This window comes from Podarcis raffonei, chromosome 5 (genome assembly GCF_027172205.1).
Source record: "Podarcis raffonei isolate rPodRaf1 chromosome 5, rPodRaf1.pri, whole genome shotgun sequence".
Lineage (NCBI taxonomy): Eukaryota > Metazoa > Chordata > Lepidosauria > Squamata > Lacertidae > Podarcis > Podarcis raffonei.
Genome location: NC_070606.1, coordinates 65,891,685 through 65,915,163, shown reverse-complemented (window position 1 = coordinate 65,915,163; position 23,479 = coordinate 65,891,685). Strand labels below are relative to the sequence as shown.

Sequence of the window (23,479 nt, the reverse complement as noted above, 5' to 3'; positions counted from 1 at the left end):
CTGTTTAGGTTGTTATACAAGTTGATGGATCAAATTGGTTCTTCGGCATCTGTATAAAAAGTCCTTATGGATACTTTATGGAGATGAATTTTAGCCATCTGTTTGGCAACTTAGATATTTTGCAGATGTGCTTAAAATTATAACTTGATTACAACGTTTTGTGTATGATCCTGTTGTTAGGGTTCACAGTCAACCACACACCTTTGCCTCTGGATACTGTCAGATTTGTTAAGAATCGGGAGTATCCATTGTATCTAGTACCCTGGGACCAGCTCAAGATGTCAGAAAAGATAAAGCACCATGTGATTACCCCAGGCTTGCTTAGACTTTTGTCCCCTTTCTGGATTTACTCTGGATGGGTCTGCAACCCAACACCAATTACTTGATTCATAATTGAGTGTGTAGAGATTGTACACTTGGATGTGGCTCCTACAGTGTTGACCCTCAGAAATAAATTGAACAAGTATGCCCAGAGTGCATTTGCCTTCCCAATGAGGAATCTGTTTATATTTAATAAAATGATTCCACCACAGGTAGCTTCAGTCTACAATATAAACTCACTGGGTTGTATCCAATGCTAATCCTACTTACAGTAGCCTCACTGAAATTGTTGAACATGACTAACTTAGGACCTGCTTTAGATACAACCCTTCATTGCCTGTGTCAGTCATGTGATACATGGAGTTACTGCCATTCTTTTACCAAAATGCCATGGGACACCAACCCCAAACAAGTCGTTCTAGCACCAGTGGATAGTAGTCACTGTAATGTTAAGGGAATTTGTGTAATGTTATAGGAATCCAGTGTTTTATGCATTCTACTTCACCAGAGCCTAGAGCAGCTCCAGTCCAAGTTTTACAAAAAAATATGCAAGTCACACAGCATCCAGTGATAGCTAAAAAAAAAAAAAAAGTCCTACCATGCACCTAAAGAAAGAAAGCTTGCCTGCTGCCTTTTTCCTTCTATCCTCTTCCCCCTCTTTTTAGCATTATTATGTGATCTTCTTAACGTCATCAGCTTCTAATGAGGTTAACTGCTACAGGAAATGTGGCAGACGCACTTTTTGAAAAGTAAATTATCTCCATCCCCATCCATTAAAAAAACGTATAAGTAAAAAATAACAAACCAATCTAATTGCTTTACAAACAAGATCCTGAAAAGGGCAATAAAGAATCAAACGGGAATCTGGGTTCTCTGAGCTTTGCTACTGTGTTAAGTGTAGCCATTAAGGAAACAGTTCTGAGCATGCTCAGAACATTGGCTCCTGTATCTACCAGAAAAGTAACCTGCTAATGTGGCTGGATTGCGATCCAGGAGAACTACACAATTAGGGCTAAGAGCTAGTAGCTCCATTAACATACAGGTATCTGAAGTTATCTGAAGAAGTGTGCATGCACACGAAAGCTTATACCCAGAACAAACTTAGTTGGTCTCTAAGGTGCTACTGGACGACTACTACTACTACTACTACTACTACTATTATTATTATTACTATACAGATTTACTATCATGTTTTATTCCTGCTTGGTGATAAATGGATGGAGCCTCCTGGTCATAGCAATGCTTTTTTTGCTTTGAGAATCTGGGTGATGCAGAAAACTGATTGACCAGAGAACTGGAGATTCACAGAAGAGTGGCTTTGAGATTTTGATGGAAAGTCTTAAAAATTGTGTGATAATTTACATGGTAGGGCTAAGCCCTTGTTGCCCTAATAGACCCGCTTCCACTGACTTTAATCGAGGTAGGAGAAATGAAGAGTAGAAACCATATAAAATACTAGATTTTAGCATTGGCAATTCATTATTTTTTAGTCATGTTTACAAGGTGTTCTCTCAGTTTACAACATACACTAAGCACTGGAGGGGGCAGCTTTATGGTGCCCAAAATTGTGAATACCTATAAATTGCCAATGAGGTGGATAAGAAGGATGAAGTGTGAAAAGTGGGGAAGAATTTCGGAGCTGGAATCATGTGGAGGAACAATCACTAGAAGTTAGTCTTGCTTCACCCCTCAGGCGAATTCTACAGAGCTGCACCTTTCTTACTACATATTTCATTTTTGTTCCATGTGTTTCATTTTTATCCAAGGAGCCTAGTGTCCTGTTATGTGGTTCCCTCTACATAAATCCCAAAATAACCATTTGTGGTTGGTTCCTTGAGAGAGTGTGAGATAGAACAAGCTTCATATCGGAGTAGGTATCTCAACCTGGATCTTCCTGCTCAGCCAGGCACTCTAATCATGGCATGAGATTGCCTTCCTGTTTACTCAAGGGCCTGAATTTTGTGGGTCCATAATTCATCTCTTTATTCACTCTTCATGCTTAGTTGTGTGTCTTATTGGTTTGGTATGAAGAAAACATCGTGAAGGTGACCAGAGACAAACTAAAAATAAACGCCACAGTCCAAAGAACCTAAATACTATTGAACAGCCTGGGCTGTGTGTATGTGTAACTGGTGATATTACCCAATAACTCGGGCAGTAAGAATGAAGGTAAATGAGCCCCAGGAGCATATCGTCCTCAGCTGTAAAAAATTAACTTTGTTTGCAAGAGCAAATATTTCAAATGTGCTCCTGGAGTCACGATGCTGGATTGAAATATCAAATTACTTACTGGTTTTACTGCTTTCCGAACCAGTTTCTTTGTGTTCTAGCTAATATGTTTTGACTGGGTTGGTGGTAATCATTGAAGAGTCAAAATGAAATCCTGGTGATTGCTGATGTGGCAGTGCTAAGGGAGTAGCTCTGTCCGAGGCAGTTGCACTATGGTGTCAAAATGTGTTGGTTTTCCCAGAGATTTCTGTGACCCTACTGACCTGTCAGCTTTTGCCACGTTTGCTTAAAAATGCCTTTCTGCGGAAGAACAGCAGGTGTGGGCTAATCCTTATCCCTCCCCCTCTTTTAAGCAGTGCCGATCTTTGCGTTACAGGGCACCTCCCATCTCCTGTGTGACTTCCAGCATGGCTGGTTTGAACGTCTCCATAGCCTTTTTCTTCTCCATTGTCGCCCTTTGTGAGGTGACCAGGAGGCTCTCCAAGAGAATTTTTCCACCTAAGATGTACTCGTGCTTTGCTAGCGAACTGGCCAGCTCATTCCAGCTGTGTGCTTGCTGCCTGGAGCTAAAGATGCTTGTGGAGATTGGTCCATGGGGTGGTGGCTTTGGCCCAGATGTGAGCTTCACACTCCTCTTCCTTCTCTTCTTGGTTCATGGTGCTTCTTTTGATGGAGCTTCTGCCAACCCTGCCGTCTCACTCCAGGAATTTTTAGCTTTGGATTCTCCTTTTGTGGCCACAGCTGCCAAACTCTTGGTCCAGTTTATGGGGATGATGGCAGCTGGTGCCTTGACCAAGCTATATTGGTCCAGGGAACTGACAGACTTCCACATGATTCAAAACTTAATGGCCCAAGACTGCAGCTCATCGCTCAGAACATCTGTCTCCCATGGCATCTTTGTGGAGGCCACATGCTCATTTTTTTTCAACGTAGCGATTCTCAGGTTCCGATCCAGTTCTCCCATGTACACAGCCCCTGTCATTGCACTCACTGTTACTGCCTTGGCCTACACAGGTAAGGATTCAAAGCTAGTCTCCTCCCCTTCCCAATGTTATATGTTCAGAAACTTAACCAAACAATTTAATCTGTGCTGTGCTTTTGTATATAAATGGAATTGGCCATGCGGTAAATAAGGGTCATTTGCTTGTGTGACTTAAAAAAAATAATATAATTTTATTTATAATTTTCATTTATATACATTTCAACAAAAGTTCAACAATAATTCTATCATTTCAAATCTCAACTTACTTCCTCCTCTTTCTGTGGTTCCTTAAATTTATTTTCATCATTTCCTACGTATTCCAAATTATCTTAACTTATTCTTTTATTAATCTGTTTTCATATATGCTTTTGAAACTGCAAGTTATTACAGTAATCCTGCCAATGTCTTAATCTGTTTACAATTTGTAAATATTCAATAAACCATTTCCATTCCCTTATAAAAAGTTTTTTGTCTTGATTTCTTATTCTTCCCAAGTTTCTGTAGCCATTCTTCTTTCGTCAGGACTTCTTTCCATTTTGGGGCAAATAACATTTTTGCAGTTGTCATTGCATACGTAAATAAATTTCTATACTGTTTAGGTAGTTCCACTCTTATAATATCCAAGAGAAATGCTTCTATTTTCTTTTTTAAAAAAATAAAAAAAATAAATGTTACCCTACCATCTTTTTCAATTTGTTACGTATCATTTCCCAGTAAGCCCTAACCTTACTACATATGAAAAAATGTGCCTTTGTCCTTACATTTCCAACACTTACTCAATTTTGATTTATACATTTTTGCCAATCTACTAGGTGTTAGATATAACATTTTTATGTAATTTTCTCTTAAACCATAGCTTGCTGTAAATTTTATATCCATAGTCCATAATTGTTCCCATGCTTGTGTTTCTATATTATGACCAATATCTATTGCCTAATGTATCACTGAAGATTTCACTTGCTTGTCTTTTGTCTCCCATTCCAATAATATTACACATTTTAGACATCACTTTAACATTACAGTCTAATGGGTCTCTCTCCAATTGTAATAATTGTTGCCCAAACCCATGTTTCATATCTTTATTAAATACTTCATTCAAATGATGGTATCGTATCCATGTTGTTAACATTCCTGATAGATCCTTAAACTCTTTTAATTTAAATTCTCCCACCCTCCTCTCTTAATAAATTTCTGTAAGTTGCCCAACCTTCCATCATATTCTTCTTCACCACTATGGCTTCCAGTGGTGAAAACCAGAGTGGTATTTTGGTCTCCAATAGATTTTTTTATTTATCTCATACCCTATAGAGATTTTTCCTAATTATATGGTTTGTAAATCCTATATGTACTTTCACCTTTTCATACCACAAATATGTGTGACAACTAAAAATATTATCATGACTTTTCAAATCTAAAATGTGCAGATTCTTTAATATCAACCATTTCTTCAACCAGCAAAGACAAGATCCTTCATAATATAATCTCATATCCAGCAGGGGGAAACCTCTCTTTTGCATCTCTCCATATTCTCTGTTTTTCCCATTGCCCGATATATTTAGAAATGTCTTTTGCCATATGTTGAAACAATCTGTCTTGCCAGTCACCGGTATTGATTGAAGCAAAACTAACATTCTTGGTAATACATTCATTTTTATAGTCGACACTCTACCCAGCAATGCAAGTTTCATTCTACCCCATATTTGTAGGTTTCTTTTAATATCCTCCTATATTTTCAAATAATTATCATTATGCCTAAGGGCAGTATAAAGGGTGAGATGCTGGGAATAAGAAGCTAAGGTGGTGCTTGAAATTGACAGTGATAGAGGACAGCTGGGCAGCTAGAAATCACAGTTATAGGGGATCTGAAAAATGGGACCAGGAGGATTTGCTCTTTGATTCATTGATTCTCAAACGGCTCCTAACCGAAGAATGGGAGGCTGTAGCATCTCTTGCTGCTGAGGATAGATGTTTCACAGTGCCCATTCTACTCACGGCTTCCTGAAGATACAACATCGCTGGTCTTACTGCTCTCTATTTGTTCATCAAAGGTCTAGGTCCTTGTAGAACTAGAATTTCCTTTCCCTCCACCCTGCACTGGGTCTCTGTGAATGAATTCTGTGCTCAAAAGTAGAGGGCTTTCTATCTCTATTCCTCAACCTTCTTCAGCGCCTGGTGGGAGGAGAGGCTGCTGCCGGCCAGCCCTACATAATGCACTGACTCTGAGGGGCAGACAGAGGGCAAGGACACCCTGGGTGGGAAGAAAGGGGGAGCAGAGCGCAAGGAATCTTGATTATTATTATTTTTAACGCTTTGTGTGTCCATGTCCAGTCTTGCCCCTTTCTATAATCTATTTATCGCTGTGCATTTTTCTTTTTGTAAATCTACCAAAGAATAAAATAAAACCAGGATTACGGGGTTTCCTCAGGACAGTGAAGGGTGTGTGTGCTGTCCTGTTGGTGTAGTGTTTGTGGCACTTACACTTCTCCTGATAAGAAATGCTCTTGGGCAGGGGTGATACACAAAATGTGGGGTAGAAGAGGGTCAATTGGACAGGGAGTGAGAAATGTTCCTATTTTCATCTGAAGAATGTTAGAGGGTATGACTGTTGTCAGCTTCTGTACATGGAATTGGAGATGGGGTGTGGCAAAGTAGTTTAAGGGTGCTGGGAATTGTAGCTCTGTGGGGGTGGGACTACAATTCCCAGGATTCTTTGGGGGATGTCATGTGCTTTCAGGTTGGTTGAATGTGCCTTAAATGTCTGGTATGGATCTCCCCAGAGAGAGACAGCACTGGCCCAGGGCATATTGCTTTCCTGAGTCGCTACCTAGCAGAGTTGCAACTCAATACTTCAGATTAAATTCCCAGATTCTTCTGTTCTTGTTTCAAACTAAACACCTTTCATCATGTCAGTTTAATAGATCTTATCATGCACATGTTGGTGTCTAAGCCAGTTTGATTAGGTGGATTGAACTGTTTGCATTTCTCTTCCTGCAGCTGCACCTTTCACAGGAGCCTTTTTTAACCCTGCCCTGGCATTTGCTGTGACTTTTTCCTGTTCTGGGAACAGCTTACTAGAGTATATGCAAGTGTATTGGTTGGGGCCCACTGCAGGTAAGTCAGATTTCAAGACAGTGGAAGATACAACTATGGTTGCAGCTGTGACAAAATTTTGTAGTACAGACGAATAATGCCTAAAATAATGCCTTTGTGGCTTAGGGCCCTCGTATCTACGGGACCGTGTCTCTTGGTATGCCCCGCAGAGGACCTTAAGGTCCATGAATAACCATAGAGGTCCCAGGCCCTAAGGAAGTCAGATTATCCTCCACCAGGGCCAGGGCCTTTTCAGTGATGGCTCCGACCTGGTGGAATGCTCTGTCCCATGAGACTAGGGCCCTTCAGGATTTAACCTCCTTCCGTCGGGCCTGTAAGACAGAGCTATTCTGCCTGGCCTTTAATTTGAATTCAGCCTGATCTTTTATTTCCCTTCTCTTCCCTCCCCCTCCCTTTTTATGAAGATCACCCACTCTGAGACCCCACAACTAATTCTCCCCTGGCCGCCTCGCTGGCCCAAGTAGGACCAATTCAGTTAGCCCTGGGGATTATCTAATTGATTTTTGAATTTTATTGTTATTCATGTTTTTATACCGTATTTTATGCTGCTTTTATAATTAAGGAGAAGGGGAGAGAAGGGGACAACAGAGAACGAGATGGTTGAACAGTGTTCTTGAAGCTACGAACATGAGTTTGACCAAGCTGTGGGAGGCAGTGGAAGACAGGAGTGCCTGGCGTGCTCTGGTCCATGGGGTCACGAAGAGTCGGGCACGACTAAACTACTAAACAACAACAGCAACAAAACATAAACAGCATTGTTCTGTTCTGCCTTGAAAGTCTTTGCAAGTTTATAGTTCTTATCTTAATTGCCAGCAATGTTGTCTTAGAAAGTCTTTGACAAAATCAACATACTGTTTTCTAAAACAAAAGCAAACTAATATAATGAAATAAAAAATGAATGGGGACAAAATGGCAGTTCAGAAAGATTTATTTCTCTTCTCTAATTCAAGATAAGATGTGTTTGATGCCCTATTAGGTTCTTCTAATCTGGAGCAAGCTTGCCTATAGTGAAGGTGCCCTTGTATGAAGGCCTCAGAATCTTTTCACAAATAGTTGCAATCCCTGCAGGTTTTATAAGGCTATTCTAGCAATAAGCTGATCAGACTTTTTGTGCAGACTGATTAAGTCTTCCTTGTTATTGACTCTCTTCCAGGGATGCTGGTAGCTCTGTTCGTGTATCGGGGGAACATCCCACGACTCTTTCAGACAAACCTGCTGTACAGTCAAAAGAACAAATACAGGATCCCCAAGGGAAAAGCAATTTCAGTGTCTGGTGCTGAACAAAGACAGCCAAAAACACAGAAGGCGACCAGCTGCTCAGGACCATCTGACAGAACAGAGTGAAAGAGATTGGCATTGGTGGGTGGCACTGGGGGTCCTTTCAGTCTTTGATTGTTATTATTTGGCATGAGGAAGAAGACCTTGAGCATCTCTCTGTGTTCCTGAGGTCGCTTGTAGTGCATTCTGGCTGGAAAGAGGGACAAAAAGTCATCTCTCATGTGCTGCCATATCACCAGTGTATTGCGTTGAGCTAGGTCCTTGCAAAGGTCTGTAGAAGTAAGACCCTTAACATTCCATACATTCAGGTTGTCTTCTTAGTGCCCTGTTCTGGATATTTTTCATTCTGTAGCATTCTTATGAATGGGTGGGATGATGTAGTACCTTGTGGCCCTCACCCAGAGAAAGTTAGCTATCTTCAGTGCTTTTTTCCTATGGGTATGCAGGGGTACGCATACCCCAAAACATTTTATGAATCTTTGTACTTTTGTCCATTTACTGTATTTATTTTCCCCGATTTGAAATATTTTCTTGAGTCAAAATGAAAGTACCCCTAAGAAAAAAAGCACTGGCTATCTTTATGTTCTGTGATATGTGATAAATAAGGGAGGAGCCTGTGGCCCTCTGTATGTTGTTGGACCCAAGCTCCTATCAGCCCCACCCACTGTGGCAAAGTGGGAAAGGATGATGGGAGCTGTAGTCCAAGTTCCCCAGCCCCATTATATAATATGGTGGGATCTTTGGCATTCTTGAATGTACAGGCAACTCGCAACTCACATGCATTCAAGTCGTGAGGGACCCTACACATGTGTGACGTTTTTGGCGCTGAAAGCTGGTGGGGGCAGAATAGGATCAGAATTTGGTAGCGTGGGGACAAAATAGACCAGATCGGACCAGAAGGGACTTACATGCATCCCACTGACTCATATCGCGGCCTGGAACAGAACTCCTGCGTAAGTGAGGATTCCTCCATAGGTGTTAATAAGGGTTTGGCACTTAAATCATATATTTGATGTCATATGAATCATATGATTTCATGAGAGAGCTGCTGGAACTGAGTTCTGGTGAGTTCTGGCTGAAAAAAGCCCTGGGTATTTTTTTGCACTTGTGTAATGCACTGGAAGTGTGCAACAGCTTTTTTGTGTGTGCAATTGCTTATTCATTAGATTTTTCACCTACCCTTTACCATGAGGTCTCAGGGTGGGTTACAGCAATTTAAAAACACAATCTTTAAATTAGTTTAAACAAACCACAGTCAAGAGAACTGAGTGCTCCCACCCCAAAATGTGCTAATAAGCTTCCAACGGTGACAGCAGATGTACAACAGCTGACTTACTGGCTAAAAAAAAAGTATTTTTATTAAATTTCCAAAAAGAATCCACATAAAATACCAGTGCATATTACAAACTTTTTTCTTTCTTTTGTATTGTCAACTAATATTGACTGACTTTTCATGGTAAAGGGAAATCCATATTCAATCTGGGCAGGGGGAAGAGTACAGGTATGGCGACATCACATAGACAACGCTGAAAGTCAATGAACAGCCCCGATTCACAAGCAACACTCCATCTGGAATTTGACCCTTGCACCTGTGTTGCACCTTGAACTTACCCTGTATCCTTTTGCACCCTCACTTTCTCTACCCTTGAGTACATAAGGGACAATAAATACACAATCATTCAATATATTCCTTGCATAACTCTTAACAATGTGTTCTTATCAGCTGATCTGAATTAAGCCATTTGCAATGGGGAAAGCACATCTCTCTCTGTAAACAATGAGTAAGGTAAACAATTTGTTCAATTGCTTAAATGCCAACCGATTGCCCTCGTTACAAATTAGAAGTATGATCCAGCTAAATTAAGCACTAAGGCTGCAAGCCTAACTCCACATACTTGGCTAGAAGCCCCACTGAATTCAATAGGGCTCATTTCTGCATCTGATGAAGCATGTTGAAGATTGTTCTGTAAGACTACAATCCTGCTTTGCATATTTTTTTTGGGGGGGGGGAGTAAGCCCTGATTATCTATGGAAATCCATTCTTAACTCTGTCCTTGAAATCAGTTTGCCTTTGAAAAGTGTCCGTTTCCATGTTGTGTCTGCTTTCTCTCCCCCTCCCCCCCCAAGAGACATGATTGTGATAGTTTAAAAGGACCTTGTGGTCATATTGAAAGTGTCAAATAGAACCAATACTCTAATAGCAGATGGGGAAGTAGTCTTCAGAGTAGAGTTGGCCACACATGATGAGAAATCCTTTAACGTACTGACCCACACAAAACTTAATTTCAAGTTGGTTGTCAGGATTTGGGCCTGGGGGGTATTATTTATATCTATTAGAAATTCCTTCTCTATTGGCAGTGCTTGATGTTTGATGATAAGCCAATTGCTAATAAAATAGATTTTTGTTCAGTTCAACTTAATGTGAATTAATTATTGCTTGGTTACTTCTAGCATTTTTATTGTGTATTCTTTTATATTTGTATAGTGGTTTCCTACAGTCAGCTTGCTTATTGATTGCCCAGTTTTTTCTCAAAAGAGCTTAAGATGGCTGACATGGTTCTCCCCCCCTCCTCATTTAACCACCCAAACAACCCTTTGAGATAGGTTACAGTGAGAAACAGTGATTGGCTCAAGACCACCTAAGTGGGGATTTGAACCCTTGTCTCCCAGGCCCTAGTCTAGTACTCTAACCACAACACCACACTGGCTCTTTAGAAGAGGGGAAGTTGTAGGGACAGATGAAGGGTGGGAGGCAGCACAGGACTATGTGGATTTTGATTCCCATGTGGATCAAAATACCGTTTTTAAAGGTCCTGGTAATAGGTGACTTGTGCTAGACATGATCATATTTTGCAGCTGGCCTTTTATCCTTCAGACCATGCTTTAGTCCTGATGTCGACTGTGATCAGAACCTTGTCCTTAGGTGTCTCACAGATTTGTTCTCAAACTGCCTGCGGTTGTATAGATTTGGCAAGTGAGCTGGGTTTCTGGGTGTCAAAGTTTTCTGGGGAAACTGTTTCCTATACAGGAGGCTACTATACTGAAGCTCAGGTGTCACTAGATGTTGGCACATCTGCCTTGTTGCCCTATCCAGCCCAGGCTTTATGTTATAGCCTAGTATTTTTGCTTTGCCATACTGCAGCGGGGCCAGTGCTGGGTCTGCGATCTTCATAGGGGCGACGCTGCCACCTTCTTGAAGGCAAATCTTGGCCAGCTGTTCCCGCTTCTGCTGCAGTGCCCTCACTTCCTGCTGCATGTGCTCTCTGCCCATGTGCCCGTCTATCTTCTCCCAGAAGGTCCTGTTGAAATGCACATAGAGTTCCCAGTCTGACTTGTTCCAGCTTTTTATCTTCTCTATGGTGTCTTTGGAAAGGTGGGACTTTGTGCTGTTGTCTCTGCTGTTGAGAGGGAAAGAGACCACATCATCCAGGTCCCAGCACAAGGCCTCCTTCAGCAGCACCATGGATTCGTCAAAGTACTCTGAGATGAGGAGAAGGTCAAATTGTGCCTCAATGGTTCTCAGCATGAGCTGGACATTCTTTGCGGATAAGTTCCCGTTGTGGTTATAGCCAAAATCGAACGTCATTAGGTTTTTGGCATACTGGCTGTCACTGGTTGAGGCACTGTAAAACTTGGAGGTGTCGTTGAGAAACTCCTCTAAGCTCTTGGCTTTGGCAAAGGCAGAGGACCCTTTGTAGTAGGCGAAGGATGATTCCATGAGATGAATGGGATTCCGGAGGATAGAAAAGTAAAAGCTTGTGTTTGGCATGACTCGAGCAACCTGGGATTGCAAGCAGAGGAAACATTTTTTAAAATATTAAAAATAATCCAAATCACGTTTTTCATTGAACTTTTGTCACAGCTCCTTGGTCCCCATATGCCAGGCTGCTTTAATGGTGGTGTGTTGTGCAACTTATTATTGATCCTGATACAATAATTGTGCATCAGTGGTGAATTTATTCTGCTTTACCTTGTTCTGTGAAGCTTCCCCAATGCTGCCACATGATTGCTGTTTGGAAGGGCTACAGTGCAAGAAAAGCAGTACAAAAAAGTAAACCACAGTAGTTGTGGTATAAAAATGTGTTGGATTTCAGCAGGAGGTTACAGCATAAGCACACTGGAAATGAAGCAGTGTGACCACCCTGACACATTTGCAGGAACAAACAACAGAAGCCCCAGCCAGCATAGCAAATGGTCAGGGATTCTGGGAGTTTTAGTCTTGTGGCATCTGGAGGGCACTACATTGTCTACTCCCATACCCCTCAAACCAGTTTCATTTTTCTAGAAAAAGAGGTGTTGGAACTCACCATGAATGCCTTCCTTGTTTTCTTATAAAGGCAATGGTGCCCACCTGAGAGGTGCCAGAACTGAGTTCCGGCGAGTTCCGGCTGGGGGGGGGGGAGAGCCCTGCCCTCAACTGTTCTGATAAAATGGGGACATCTTGTTTTTTCATGTGAGAGCATGGCAGCCATTTTGGGTGCCACAATCTCATGCAATCTTGCCCCCCAATAGGTGCTTTTTCCGGAGATGTGATCTCGTATGGGAGTGTGGCCCGTGGAGGGTATGTACTCCTGGTATTCAGCATATACAGTGGCACCTCAGGTTACATATGCTTCAGGTTACATACGCTTCAGGTTACAGACTCCGCTAACCCAGAAATATTACCTCAGGTTAAGAACTTTGCTTCAGAATGAGAACAGAAATTGTGCTCCGGTGGCGCGGCAGCAGCAGGAGGCCCCATTAGCTAAAGTGGTGCTTCAGGTTAAGAACAGTTTCAGGTTAAGAACGGACCTCCGGAATGAATTAAGTACTTAACCCGAGGTACCACTGTAATGGCAGTACCCATGCCCAGCTGACCTACTGATACCTACAAGGAAACAAAAACTACATTTGCCTGATTTAGCCATAACAGAAAACTGACTCCCCGCTACAATGTGAACAAGCTGCACTGAACACCAGCCTTGCATACTTCCCTTTCCCCTCTCTTTTGTACACCAGAAGAGGAAACCAAGGTTGTCTGTTCCCAGTTTTACACTAACCACATTTCCCCTTATGATACCTGAACTCAGAAACTGTTGCTTGATTCCCACAAAATTAATTAAACAAACTGTTTTCTCAGATGCTGACTTGTGCTGACTAGCTAGTTAATAAACAAACCATTCTCCAGGCTCAGACATCATAGGGACTTGACCTCATTTGTAATGTTTTATTTTGAAATCTTTAAGACAGTATTTTAGTTTCCTGTTAATGATGTTGCTTTGAATGTATACTTAATATTTGATTTGTTCCTGTAATATGTTTTTCTGGATTGTTTTATTTAATGTAGGCTGTAAACCACTTTGAGATTTTCCCGCTTAAAAATATAAAGTGGTATAGAAATGAAATGAAGAATGAAGAATGAAAATAAAATAATAAACAGTACTGAAAACAGGATTGCATGTGACTGTTCCAATAGCATCATGAACACAAATCATCAAGAATGTGCAATAAAAAGCATGTCTGGAGGGGCCCAGAGTTCTTCTTGCTAGCAGTTTAAATGGTAAGAACTCCTTGCAAGATTGTTTGTGTTTCCAATTAAAAGTTGAAGGTTGCATTTGAGCGAGCTCAATGTGTTTTACAAGTTGAACCTAATTGTTGGCATCCATCTGTCTCGAGAGACAATGGAGTGTGCCTTCGGGGGTGAAGTCAAAACACTGTGTTAGCAACACCAAAGTGTTGGGGCGCAAGCTTGGGCAGTGTGTATGGGGGTCCTGGGCTGCCCAGACAACAAGACCCCCACTCTTGGCCTCCCTGATGTGGATGCAAAAGAAAGCAGAGCAATTTGTTTGGCACCAGCTTGGCTGCAGGAGTTTCTGGAAGGAGGAATACATGGTGCCATTCAACCTTCTTAGAGACGCCTCTCCAGATTTGTATAGTGTTACTCCTTAGCTTTTTATTCTCCTGAAGATATCTTGCAAGACAGCGGAGATTTAGGACCAGAGTTTTCCTTCTCTTATATGGGCTACCTTGACAGGATGACAAGCCCCTTCAGCATGTGTGGAAACTGCCTTCCTGACCTTTTGAACCAACTATTGGTCTTGTCCGCTCAACCTGCCAGTCTTCACATGCAGTCTCTAACTCACCAAGGGTTTGAGGCCCATCGACTATCTTTGACTGGTTTAGCTTGCCAGTCAAGGCCATTCCCAGAGTGTTGACAGCTTCTAGGAGCCACAGGTGAGAGCTGAGTGCAAGGTGGGGACCAAAGGTGGACAACCTACCCCAGAAGGAACACAACTTTTCCCCTTACCAGAGGTACTACCCCTCATCTAACACCCCATAAACTCCAAGTTGAACCTATGCAGTCAGAACTAAGTTCTTTGATGTGTGGGTGTGATTTATGCATTTCAAACTCTCCTTGCAGCTGTGAATATCAGGGCTGTCATGATGAGATTCTGCACTTCAAAATATGCCACTAGATCAGAGGTGTGTGTCATTTTGTTGTTGCTGTTGTGGAACAATTAGGATTTGGAAATCCTTGTTAACCTACTACAAAGCACCCAGAGATTTTCCATTGCATCTTGATCTAGCTTCTGCTCACCCCTGCTCTAAGGAATTTGCCTGCTATCCTACAGATGCTTGCGTGTTTCACCTTGTTGATCCCCCCCTGTAATCAGCATGGGACTCAGTATGATCTTGTTACCTTATCACCAGTCTTTTCTAACAGAGACTGATGGCCTTTAACACTTTACATTGCAATGATGGCATCCTGTTCAGTGTAGAATAAGGCTGGTCAAATTTTCATAAATTGAAAGATGCATATTCTGCACCTAAGTGGCCGCACTCCTAGTCCTTCTTCTCACCCACTCATGACTTCCAGCATCCCTCCCTTGCCCCACTGAGCTTCCCTTCCCACTCCTTACAAAATCTATTCTTGTTCACCTCTAGAAAGAACCAGTTTCCTGCCCATAATTTTAGAGGAAAAAAGCTGCTCAGCTCTTACCTCTGGTTTAAAGAACCTCATATGATGACACATAATGTGGAACTGGGGGTCTTTTTTGGGAGAAAACCCCTGCACAGCTGCTGCCGTGAAATAATAAGGATAGAACAATTGACTGCCACCATTGCTTGGCAAGGCAAAGGAAAGGTTGCGAGTATCGCCAAAGCGAAACAAGATGTTCATGACGGTGCTGCTGGCACTCTTGTGCACTTTGAGGAAAACAACGTGGGTCTTGGGCATGCATGTTGAACCTTGAGAGGGGCTGGAAGTGCTCCCTCTCTCCTTTGCTGTTCCAAATTTGGGAAGAATATTTTTTTCTGGTGGAGGTAGTTTCATGGTTGGTGGTTTTGCTGACACCATCCCAACTGTTCTTCTGTCTCCTGCAGCACTGAAGGCCTCTGACTGAGTCATTGTTGTGTGCTTCGGAAAGGGGCGTCTTTCGGGGTCTTTGACATGTGCTGTCTGATCCTCTGCAGAAATCTTTGTTGTGGGTTCTGCCACCTTGATCAGGGAACTTCCAACCTTTGTTGCAGCAGCAGATGTCTGATCATCAGCAAAGTTCACCGCTACTTGGATTCCTCCGGGATCTTTTGGGGTGCCGTGTTTCCACCAGTTCCTCAGTCTTTTTGCTGTATGCTGAGCCTGCACCCTCTCATCACCCTCCACAAATGGGTTTTGCCAGAATTCTTCTTCGCTGCCGAAGCTGGCAGCCAGCAGTTTGGTTTTGTTGAAGGCTGTGTTCAGTTTTGTGGCTAGCCTCTTTTTCTCTGCAGGGTTGGACCTGGTCTCCTTTTGTGCGGTGCTTTTCTGCAGAAGTTGAGCATAAGTTGGGCTCCTTTGAACCTGGATGGAATTCTCACCGGCTCTGTTTTCTTCAAGGGGAAGCTGATTCTGTTTGAAATCGCATCTACAATTGCTATGGAAAAAACATCAGATCCTTCAGATGGGGTTGAAAATGACATCTCCTGTGCTCTGTGTCCACTTTCCAAAAACCACTACCTATTGCTTGATTTCCCTGGATCCCTTCCACTCCACCCAATTCACATGCATTTCCTTTCTATATGGACTCTATTGTCACTACTGCAGGTAAGTGTTCCATTCTTTAAATCTAAAAATAAAATAGCATGGTTGTTACTGTATGTACACACAGTAACATTATAATTCTCCCCATATAGACAGAACTCTTTGGTCCCATCATCTGCCATACTTCTCTTGCATCACCCACCCCTATTATAAACAAATCTAGACAGCTTCTCCAGTGTTCCTTGACATACAAATGTTTTTGTCCACTGTCTGTGAGCCAAGATACACAGGATGCTGCCCTCCCAATGCAAATAGCAGCTTGGGCGGGGAGGGGGGGCGTTAAGTCAGCACTATGGCAGCTGGATGGTGGGGTGGGAGAAGAAGGATTAAACTACCTTTTCCCATGGTCCTCTCTATACCTGATGTCTCCCCCACCTCCACCACTCATGGCTGCTATTTGCATTTTGTAAATGATCTGTGAAACTTGGTTGTTTTCTTTTAAAGGAAGCACCCTGTGTGCTTTGGGCTTGTGAGTTGCTGGGTGTGAAGGGGCTCAGTGTACAGGCAAAACAAGATTGTGAGAAGGAACAAGGGGCTAAAGGACAGACAGCATTGCCACTGCATGGGAGCCCTGGGACACCGGACTATGCTCCTGATGGCTGCCTTCCCTTCCCATTTGCTACCCACATCTGGGCGTGATTTTGAATAATTGCTGGCATGAAATTCTACTATTATTATTATTATTAGAATTTATATGCCACCCTATACCCAAAGGTCTCAGGGCGGTTCACAAAAAGGATCACAATATATATATAAAAAATAAAAACAATAAGCCAATAATACTGCCCCCCAAAGAGCCACATTTTAAAAGGGTATAGGATGTTGATCAGGTCAACCAAAGGGCTGGTTAAAAAGGAATGTTTTTGACTGGTGCCTAAAGGTGTATAATGAAGGCACTAGGCGAACTTCCCTGGGGAGAGCATTCCACAGACAGGGAGCCACTGCAGAGAAGGTCTGTTCTTGTGTTGCCACCCTCCGGACCTCTTGAGGAGGAGGCACATGAAGAAGGGGCTCAGAAGGTGATCTCAGGGTCTGGGAAGGTTCATATGGAAAGAGGCGGTCCTTGAGGTATTGCGGTCCTGAGCTGTTTAAGGCTTTATAGGTCAAAATTTTGAATTGGGCCCAGAAACTAATTGGTAGCCAGTGCAGTTGGGCCAGGATCAGTGTAATATGCTCAGACCGTCTTGCTCTGTTGAGCAACCTGGCTGCTGAATTCTGCACCAGCTGAAGTTTCCGAGTCTGTTTGTCTTCAGAGGTAGCCCTATGTATAACCCATTGCAGTAATTCTGTGCCAACTCTTACGTTCAGTAGGGACTTCCCCCACCATACAACTGCAAAATCCATGGGCCCTCTAAATTAAGGCAATGTAATTTATTTATAATAATTCTTTTTTTCAGATGTCACCAATGCAATTTCCCCTGAACATTTAAATTTCTTCCTGGATATCAGTTTTTGACAAGAGCTAAGGAGTCCTCCCTCTCTCATACACTGACACTAGTTTTGTATAATGACAGGTATTTTAATGTCTACATTTATTCTGATAAAAGGTCTTGTGGCACGTCAAAGACTAACCAATTTATTATGGCATAAGCTTTTAAATTTGCAACAGGGTTGGGGGAGAGTAAACCATTTACTCCCTTGCTGTGTTTCTGACAAAATTGACACCTTTAGACTGAAGTTGCTCTCTTCACTGGAAGGGAGTTATCCAACCAGCACTGATAGTGCCACCAATGAAACTGAACTGGTGGCCGATTGAAGCAAGCAAGCATTAGTATCTGGGCAGCTCCATGTCTGTATTCCTGGAAAAAATATGTATACAGCATTTGCTATCCTGTGCAGGGCCCACTGAGCCTACCTGATACACTGGAACCTCTCTGCGACTTGGAGTATGAGACAGAGGAGGAAGAGGAGCAAAAGGGCAACCCAGAGTCTTCCCAGCTGGCTGTTACATGAAAGTTTCCATTTCCTGCAGAGAAGGAAAAACATCAGCCTAATAATCTGGGCTTTTGATTTTTTAAAGAAATTGCATTTTATGTAATGGGCACAAGTTTAAGTTAAGATGACAGGACTTAGAGCAAATGTCAAGCAGGCTTAGGTTGGGTTTCTTTTCATGCACTTTCTGTAAGCAGAAGGTCACACTCAGAGAAGGGAACCCCTGTTTACACACAGTCAAGGACGATGGATTTTTGTCCTATGATAACAGCCGCAATTTGCATTAGCAAGAAAGTCCCAGGCCTTTCTAGTCCCCGCCCGTATGTGTTTTGGGTCCTTACTGTGTTTTTCTACAGGCAGCAAGTTCCACCCACCAGAAAATTCTGTATTGGATGAAGTGGACTTTAGTCTACAAATGCTTATGTGATGATACATATGCTAGTCTTTAAGGTTGCCTTCACCCACTTAGCACCTTTCAGATGTTTCAAACTACAACTCCCATCAGCCCCTGCAACCTTTAATAAGTTGCATAATTTTTCAATTGTATCCAATGCAAGTCCTACTCAGTGGACCCACTGAAGTTAATTTCAGTGTGTCTACTCTGAGTAGCAGTTAGTTGAATAAAAAACTTTATTTTTAAGATTATAAATAGATAGATAGATACAGATAGATATATACATAGGGTAAGGTACACCATAGTCCTGAACATTGTGTTGTGCTGTAGTGAAGATAAGACGTTTGTGGGAGGATGAAGATTTGTAGTTATACAAAACTGTGTCTCGTGCTTGGGATGAACTGCTCAGATGAACACACTTTTTGTGCTTGAATTGCATTTAAGTTGTTTCTTAAATGAAGCTCATCCTTTACAACAAGGATTGTGTGCATTGGCTCTGAATCATCTGTAACTGAAATATTAGCACCCTAATCTCACATTTCAATAAGCAGTTTTGTTTGCCTGTTTAAATAAAAGTTAAGTGTGCATATTTCAATTTGCTTTTTGAAACAGAGTTGGGAAAGCATCTGAGAGAATGATAATAGCCTCAAGTTAGGTTTTCTGCCTGGGAAAGAATTGCACCCAGGGCTGGCCCAAGACATGCTGCCTGGGGTAGCAAAACCATAAAACGAAAACAAAGAAGACAGCATGAGAGGTTGTGCTTCTGTGTCTTCCCAGGGCTCCTTTGCAGATTGCATGACTGTGGGATAAGGACATCAGCTCAGTGGCAGAGCACATGATTAAACTAGGAATGGGCAAATATGTAAATTTGTCTCTCATTTTTCCAGGCTTAAATTCAATTCTCCACCTTTATACATCCATTGGCTTATTTTAAATTGTCATGAAAATGCATAATCATTCAGTGTAAATCTATTCTAATATACACATTTTTGTGTGCATTTTTGTCTCATATTTATATTTTGCAAAGCTTTTTTTTGCAATATCATGCATTTTTGTATGTTATTTTAACACCTATATGCATAGCTATTATACACATATTGCTTGGCTGCAAAAATCGGAGAAGTGTAAATTTTGAATCACAGCTGTGGTTTGGTCTGGAAACTGCAAATAATATAGTTTCACCTTGAAACATGAACTGAATCAAATTTCTCCCTCAGCTCTAATTCCTACTGTATTTTCTATGCTCTGTGCTTTCGTTGGAGGAAGGGCAAGATATAAGCATGATAAGTGTAAAGGGAATTGGGGGTTGCTTGTGCGTAAAGGGTGCTGCAGCTCTAGGCAACGTTGCCTGGCTAAACCTTTCCCTGGCTGGACAGCCCTTTCTCCATGGCTGTGTCAGTCGCTGGCAGAATCCGTCAGTGGGCGTTTTCTGAACTTCTTCCAACATAGAAGCTCAACTTTAGTTTCCCAGTGTACCAGGACTATATGACTTCATAGTGAACCATCTTTCTCTGCTGCTGTAGCAGCCTTCAGATTTCCAGATGTCCCTTTTATTGAGCACCCATCGTGATTTCGGGTCATTATGTTGCTGGGGCAGTTATATGCAATCATGCCATTTGCGTCTGCACAAGTTGTGGGGGCAGTCACACTGCTTGGTGTACAATAGTTTTCTGTAAAAAAATAAATCTTGTAACTTTTCATATCACCAGTGTTCTGGGGTCTCCCCACTCCTGCTTTTCTTGCGCCATAGTGCCCCTCCTGACAGCAATGATGCCACAGCATTGAAGAAGCATCACAAAACAACTTAAAAAGTGTGATGATGTGCACACTGTCCACTGTAAATCCACTACTAATGCAGTACTCATATCTTCATAAAAAGTGTTGTGGGTGCCAGCACAAAATGGCTCCATGGACAGCAAGAGAGAGAGAGAGAGAGAGAGAGAGAGAGAGAGAGAGGTGATGGTATTCCTTACCCATGAGTACTGACTCTCTCACACAAAATTACTGGACATGTATACAGTGGTACCTCGGGTTACAGACGCTTCAGGTTACAGACGCTTCAGGTTACAGACTCCGCTAACCCAGAAATAGTACCTCGGTTGAAGAACTTTGCTTCAGGATGAGAACAGAAATCGTGCGGTGGTGGCACGGCAGCAGTGGTAGATCCCATTAGCTTAAGTGGTACCTCAGGTTAAGAACAGTTTCAGGTTAAGAACAGACCTCCAGAACGAATTAAGTTCTTAACCTGAGGTACCACTGTATAGGATTGTGCTGTAAATCGCTAACCATTTTGTTAGAGAAGAGGAGAAATAGCTTGCTGAGCAACCACTATCTAGCTCAGGCATAGGCAGACTTGGCCCTCCAGATGTTTTGGGATTGCAACTCCCATCATCCCTGACCACTGGTCCTGTTAAGATAGCGATGATGGGAGTTGTAGTCCCAAAAGATCTGGAGGGCTGAGTTTGCCTATGCCTGATCAAGCTCCTAGCTGTGGCTCCTCCCTCTCACAGAAGCCATCTGATGATCTTCTTAAAGAGCAGATGAAGCTTCTTCAACAACAGTTCGATGCTTATTGTTTCAATAATTTTATGTAAACCTGTGAGTTCTGTCTGAAAATCCGTGTACAAATACCTTAAACAGAACAGAATAAAAATAATAACTGACAGACAGGCTGAGGGAAGGATAACTTGCAGAAATCAGGAGGAAACAGCAATAAGATCTCCTACTGTGCCCTGTAAAACTCTTTTTAATGAGAGAACCAATTCTTTTGTAGAGAACACCCCGCACCAGAGCTTTACAAACTGTGTGTCACAACATGTTAGTGTGTCGACTGCCGTGTGTATGTGTGTCAAATGAATGCTCTCTGCGCTCCTCCCAGGGTTGGAAAGGGGTTAGCTTAACCTCCGGTTTGCTAGTAAAACTGAATCACTGTGTCACCAACATGAAAAGTTTGGAAAGCTCTGCCCTACACCCCATTCTGGTTGTATGTTCTACTTGGTTGGTTGTGTGTTCTACTTTTCCTACCACTAGAATCTCAATGACATGTTTTTAATTTTCAAATAATGTGTGTGCATACACAATATATTTTCATAGTTAACACACACTGAATCATGTGAATGCATTTTGCTTAAAATGTGAAAGAAATGCTTTGTGGCATCTAGTCAGATCCAGCTCTTTTCTTCTTTGTAAGAATTCCGGTAAGTAGCTGGAACTAGGTAGTAACCATAATCTATTTTCTCTGCCCACCTTGCATATTAATAATTAATTATTTTTAAAAACGTTTAAAGGAAAACCTAGAGCGTCTATGATGAAGATGAGGTTTTCATCAATGAAACAGAGGGCATAAACCAAAAGGAAGATTCACTGTGCTTGTAAAAAAATGTATCCAGAGAAATAGCTCTATCATCAACAGCCTATTGGGCCTTATTTGTTCACAGTCTTCCTAGATTTTCTCCCTTGCAGTGAGAAATCACTCTAAAATGTTTCCAGTTCAACCCCCCCCCCCAATCTTTCTTATAGCTTGGGGCCGAGTTTCTCTCTACCACCAGCATGCGACACAACAGCACTTTGTGTCAGAGCCATATGGCTCAAGTTTACTCCTTCCCCATAGTTAGATTGTTTTTTTCAGCAATAAAATTTAAGGTAAAGTCACTTACCTGATCCAGGTTCTTGTAAGTTTGCACATGGTTTGGTTTATGGAGCACAGAAACAGTACCTTCTTCACTGAAATCAACCCAGGCTGCTCTGAGATGGGCAAAAGTATAAAGCAAATATACCGGTACTTTTCTTTTCTTCTTAGAGACGTGTGTATGGATAGTCCCACCTACTTTGTCTGCAGGTAATATATGCAGAATTGTTTTTTTGTTTTTTTTTATTACGAGAAGGGCTTGCCTTCTGTTGGCATTAACCAGGAGCTGCCTGGAATTTGCCACATTATTAATGAAGCACTACTAATGGGGAATAATGCCTTTGCTAGTTCCCCTGGGGCACTATTATAGTTAGGAACCAGCAAACATCACATGATGAAATGAATGCGTACTCTCCCAGGTTTCTTACAAGTTCTCCAGCCAGCTCTGCATGTGATAACACAGCGTCATTCTTCATGCATATTTTTGTAAGATCATTAAATTGAAATAGAATGTTCACATCATCCTAAGAAGTCCAAGGATGTGATTTCGATATGCACAATATGCTTATGACCCCCAGTTTGAACTATCTATGCCAAGTGAAGCTACGCAGATCCTGATGTTTAGAAGCAATTGTGGGTTAAGTGGGGGTCAATAAGTTGAAATTGAACCCTGACAAGATGGCAGTCCTGTGGTTGGGTAGTTCTCAGGTCTGGGCATCAGGCAGATTGCCAGTTCTGAATGAGATTGCCATGGCATTGCCATTGTCTGGGGTTCCACTAGACCAGGCATGCCCAAACTCAGGCCTCCAGATGTTTGGGACTACAATTCCCATCATCCCTGACCACTGGTCCTGTTAACGAGGGATGATGGGTGTTGTAGTCCCAAAACATCTGGAGGGCTGAGTTTGGGGATGCCTGCTCTAGATAGTTGTCTAGTTGAGTGTGATGTATGTATGGTTAAATTATATTTTACTTGTGAGCTGCCATGAAATTGTCTCCTGCAACAAAGAACAGGCTAAAAATGTTTCAGATAAATAAATAAAAAAGCACAGACCCTTATTATCCCACCTGTAGACTGTGTTCCCTAAAGCATCCAACCCCAACCTGGTTACCTCTACATGTTTTGAAGCATAGCTCCTAAAAGCCACAGCCAACCCAGCTGGGCTGACTAGGGTTGATGGGAGTTGTAGTTCAAATCATACACCAAAGTCACATGGTAGAAGGAGGAATGCCCGTCATGGTCTATCAGTGTCAGCCCAATATTGGGTCATGTCCCATTTCTCTCTTTTTTTAGCCCTTGTTGTGTCTCATAGTGGCTTTGACTGTGACACTCAAGTGGAGGAAGCCAATGTGTGCATGAATCACACACCTGCTTTTCTCACTTTGCTTATAATACTTGAAGCAGAAGCCCATGTCTGAGCATAAACAGATCCCAAGTGATGTAGAAATTCCAGATGTGAGAACAGTTGATGCATTTTACAATGGCAGAAGGGCACGAGACATTCTATGAAAAGCATAGAAAATTGAGCACACGATTTCCTTGTG

The 23,479-nt window shown here is 42.1% G+C and overlaps 2 protein-coding genes across 2 annotated transcripts; one reads left to right on the top strand and one right to left on the bottom strand.

Moving 5' to 3' along the window:
• The first annotated feature begins 1,893 nt into the window (after positions 1-1,893).
• LOC128414505 (aquaporin-12-like) lies at positions 1,894-10,432 on the top strand. The gene is made up of 3 exons (XM_053389886.1): positions 1,894-3,564; positions 6,527-6,643; positions 7,797-10,432. Exons 1-3 carry the CDS (start codon positions 2,958-2,960, stop codon positions 7,985-7,987), a joined length of 915 nt encoding a protein of 304 aa, XP_053245861.1. The 5' UTR covers positions 1,894-2,957; the 3' UTR covers positions 7,988-10,432.
• Positions 10,433-10,438: 6 nt separating this feature from the next.
• On the bottom strand, positions 10,439-21,991 carry LOC128413409 (galactose-3-O-sulfotransferase 2-like). The gene is made up of 5 exons (XM_053387440.1): positions 21,963-21,991; positions 20,815-20,937; positions 17,836-17,946; positions 14,901-15,813; positions 10,439-11,702 (listed from the first exon to the last, which is right to left on the bottom strand). Exons 1-5 carry the CDS (start codon positions 21,989-21,991, stop codon positions 10,827-10,829), a joined length of 2,052 nt encoding a protein of 683 aa, XP_053243415.1. The 3' UTR covers positions 10,439-10,826.
• Positions 21,992-23,479: the final 1,488 nt, after the last annotated feature.

Excerpts from the sequence above, each read along its gene's own strand:
- LOC128413409 (XM_053387440.1), bottom strand. The coding sequence starts at position 21,991 with ATGTGCAAACTTACAAGAACCTGGATCAG. Across the intron at positions 20,938-21,962 it reads CTTACAAGAACCTGGATCAG|GTATTTGTACACGGATTTTC; the intron begins GTAAGTGACTTT and ends GTTCTGTTTAAG. Across the intron at positions 11,703-14,900 it reads TGAGGTTCTTTAAACCAGAG|GTTGCTCGAGTCATGCCAAA; the intron begins GTAAGAGCTGAG and ends TTGCAATCCCAG.
- LOC128414505 (XM_053389886.1), top strand. The coding sequence starts at position 2,958 with ATGGCTGGTTTGAACGTCTCCATAGCCTTTTTCTTCTCCATTGTCGCC. Across the intron at positions 3,565-6,526 it reads TACTGCCTTGGCCTACACAG|CTGCACCTTTCACAGGAGCC; the intron begins GTAAGGATTCAA and ends CTCTTCCTGCAG. Across the intron at positions 6,644-7,796 it reads TTGGTTGGGGCCCACTGCAG|GGATGCTGGTAGCTCTGTTC; the intron begins GTAAGTCAGATT and ends ACTCTCTTCCAG.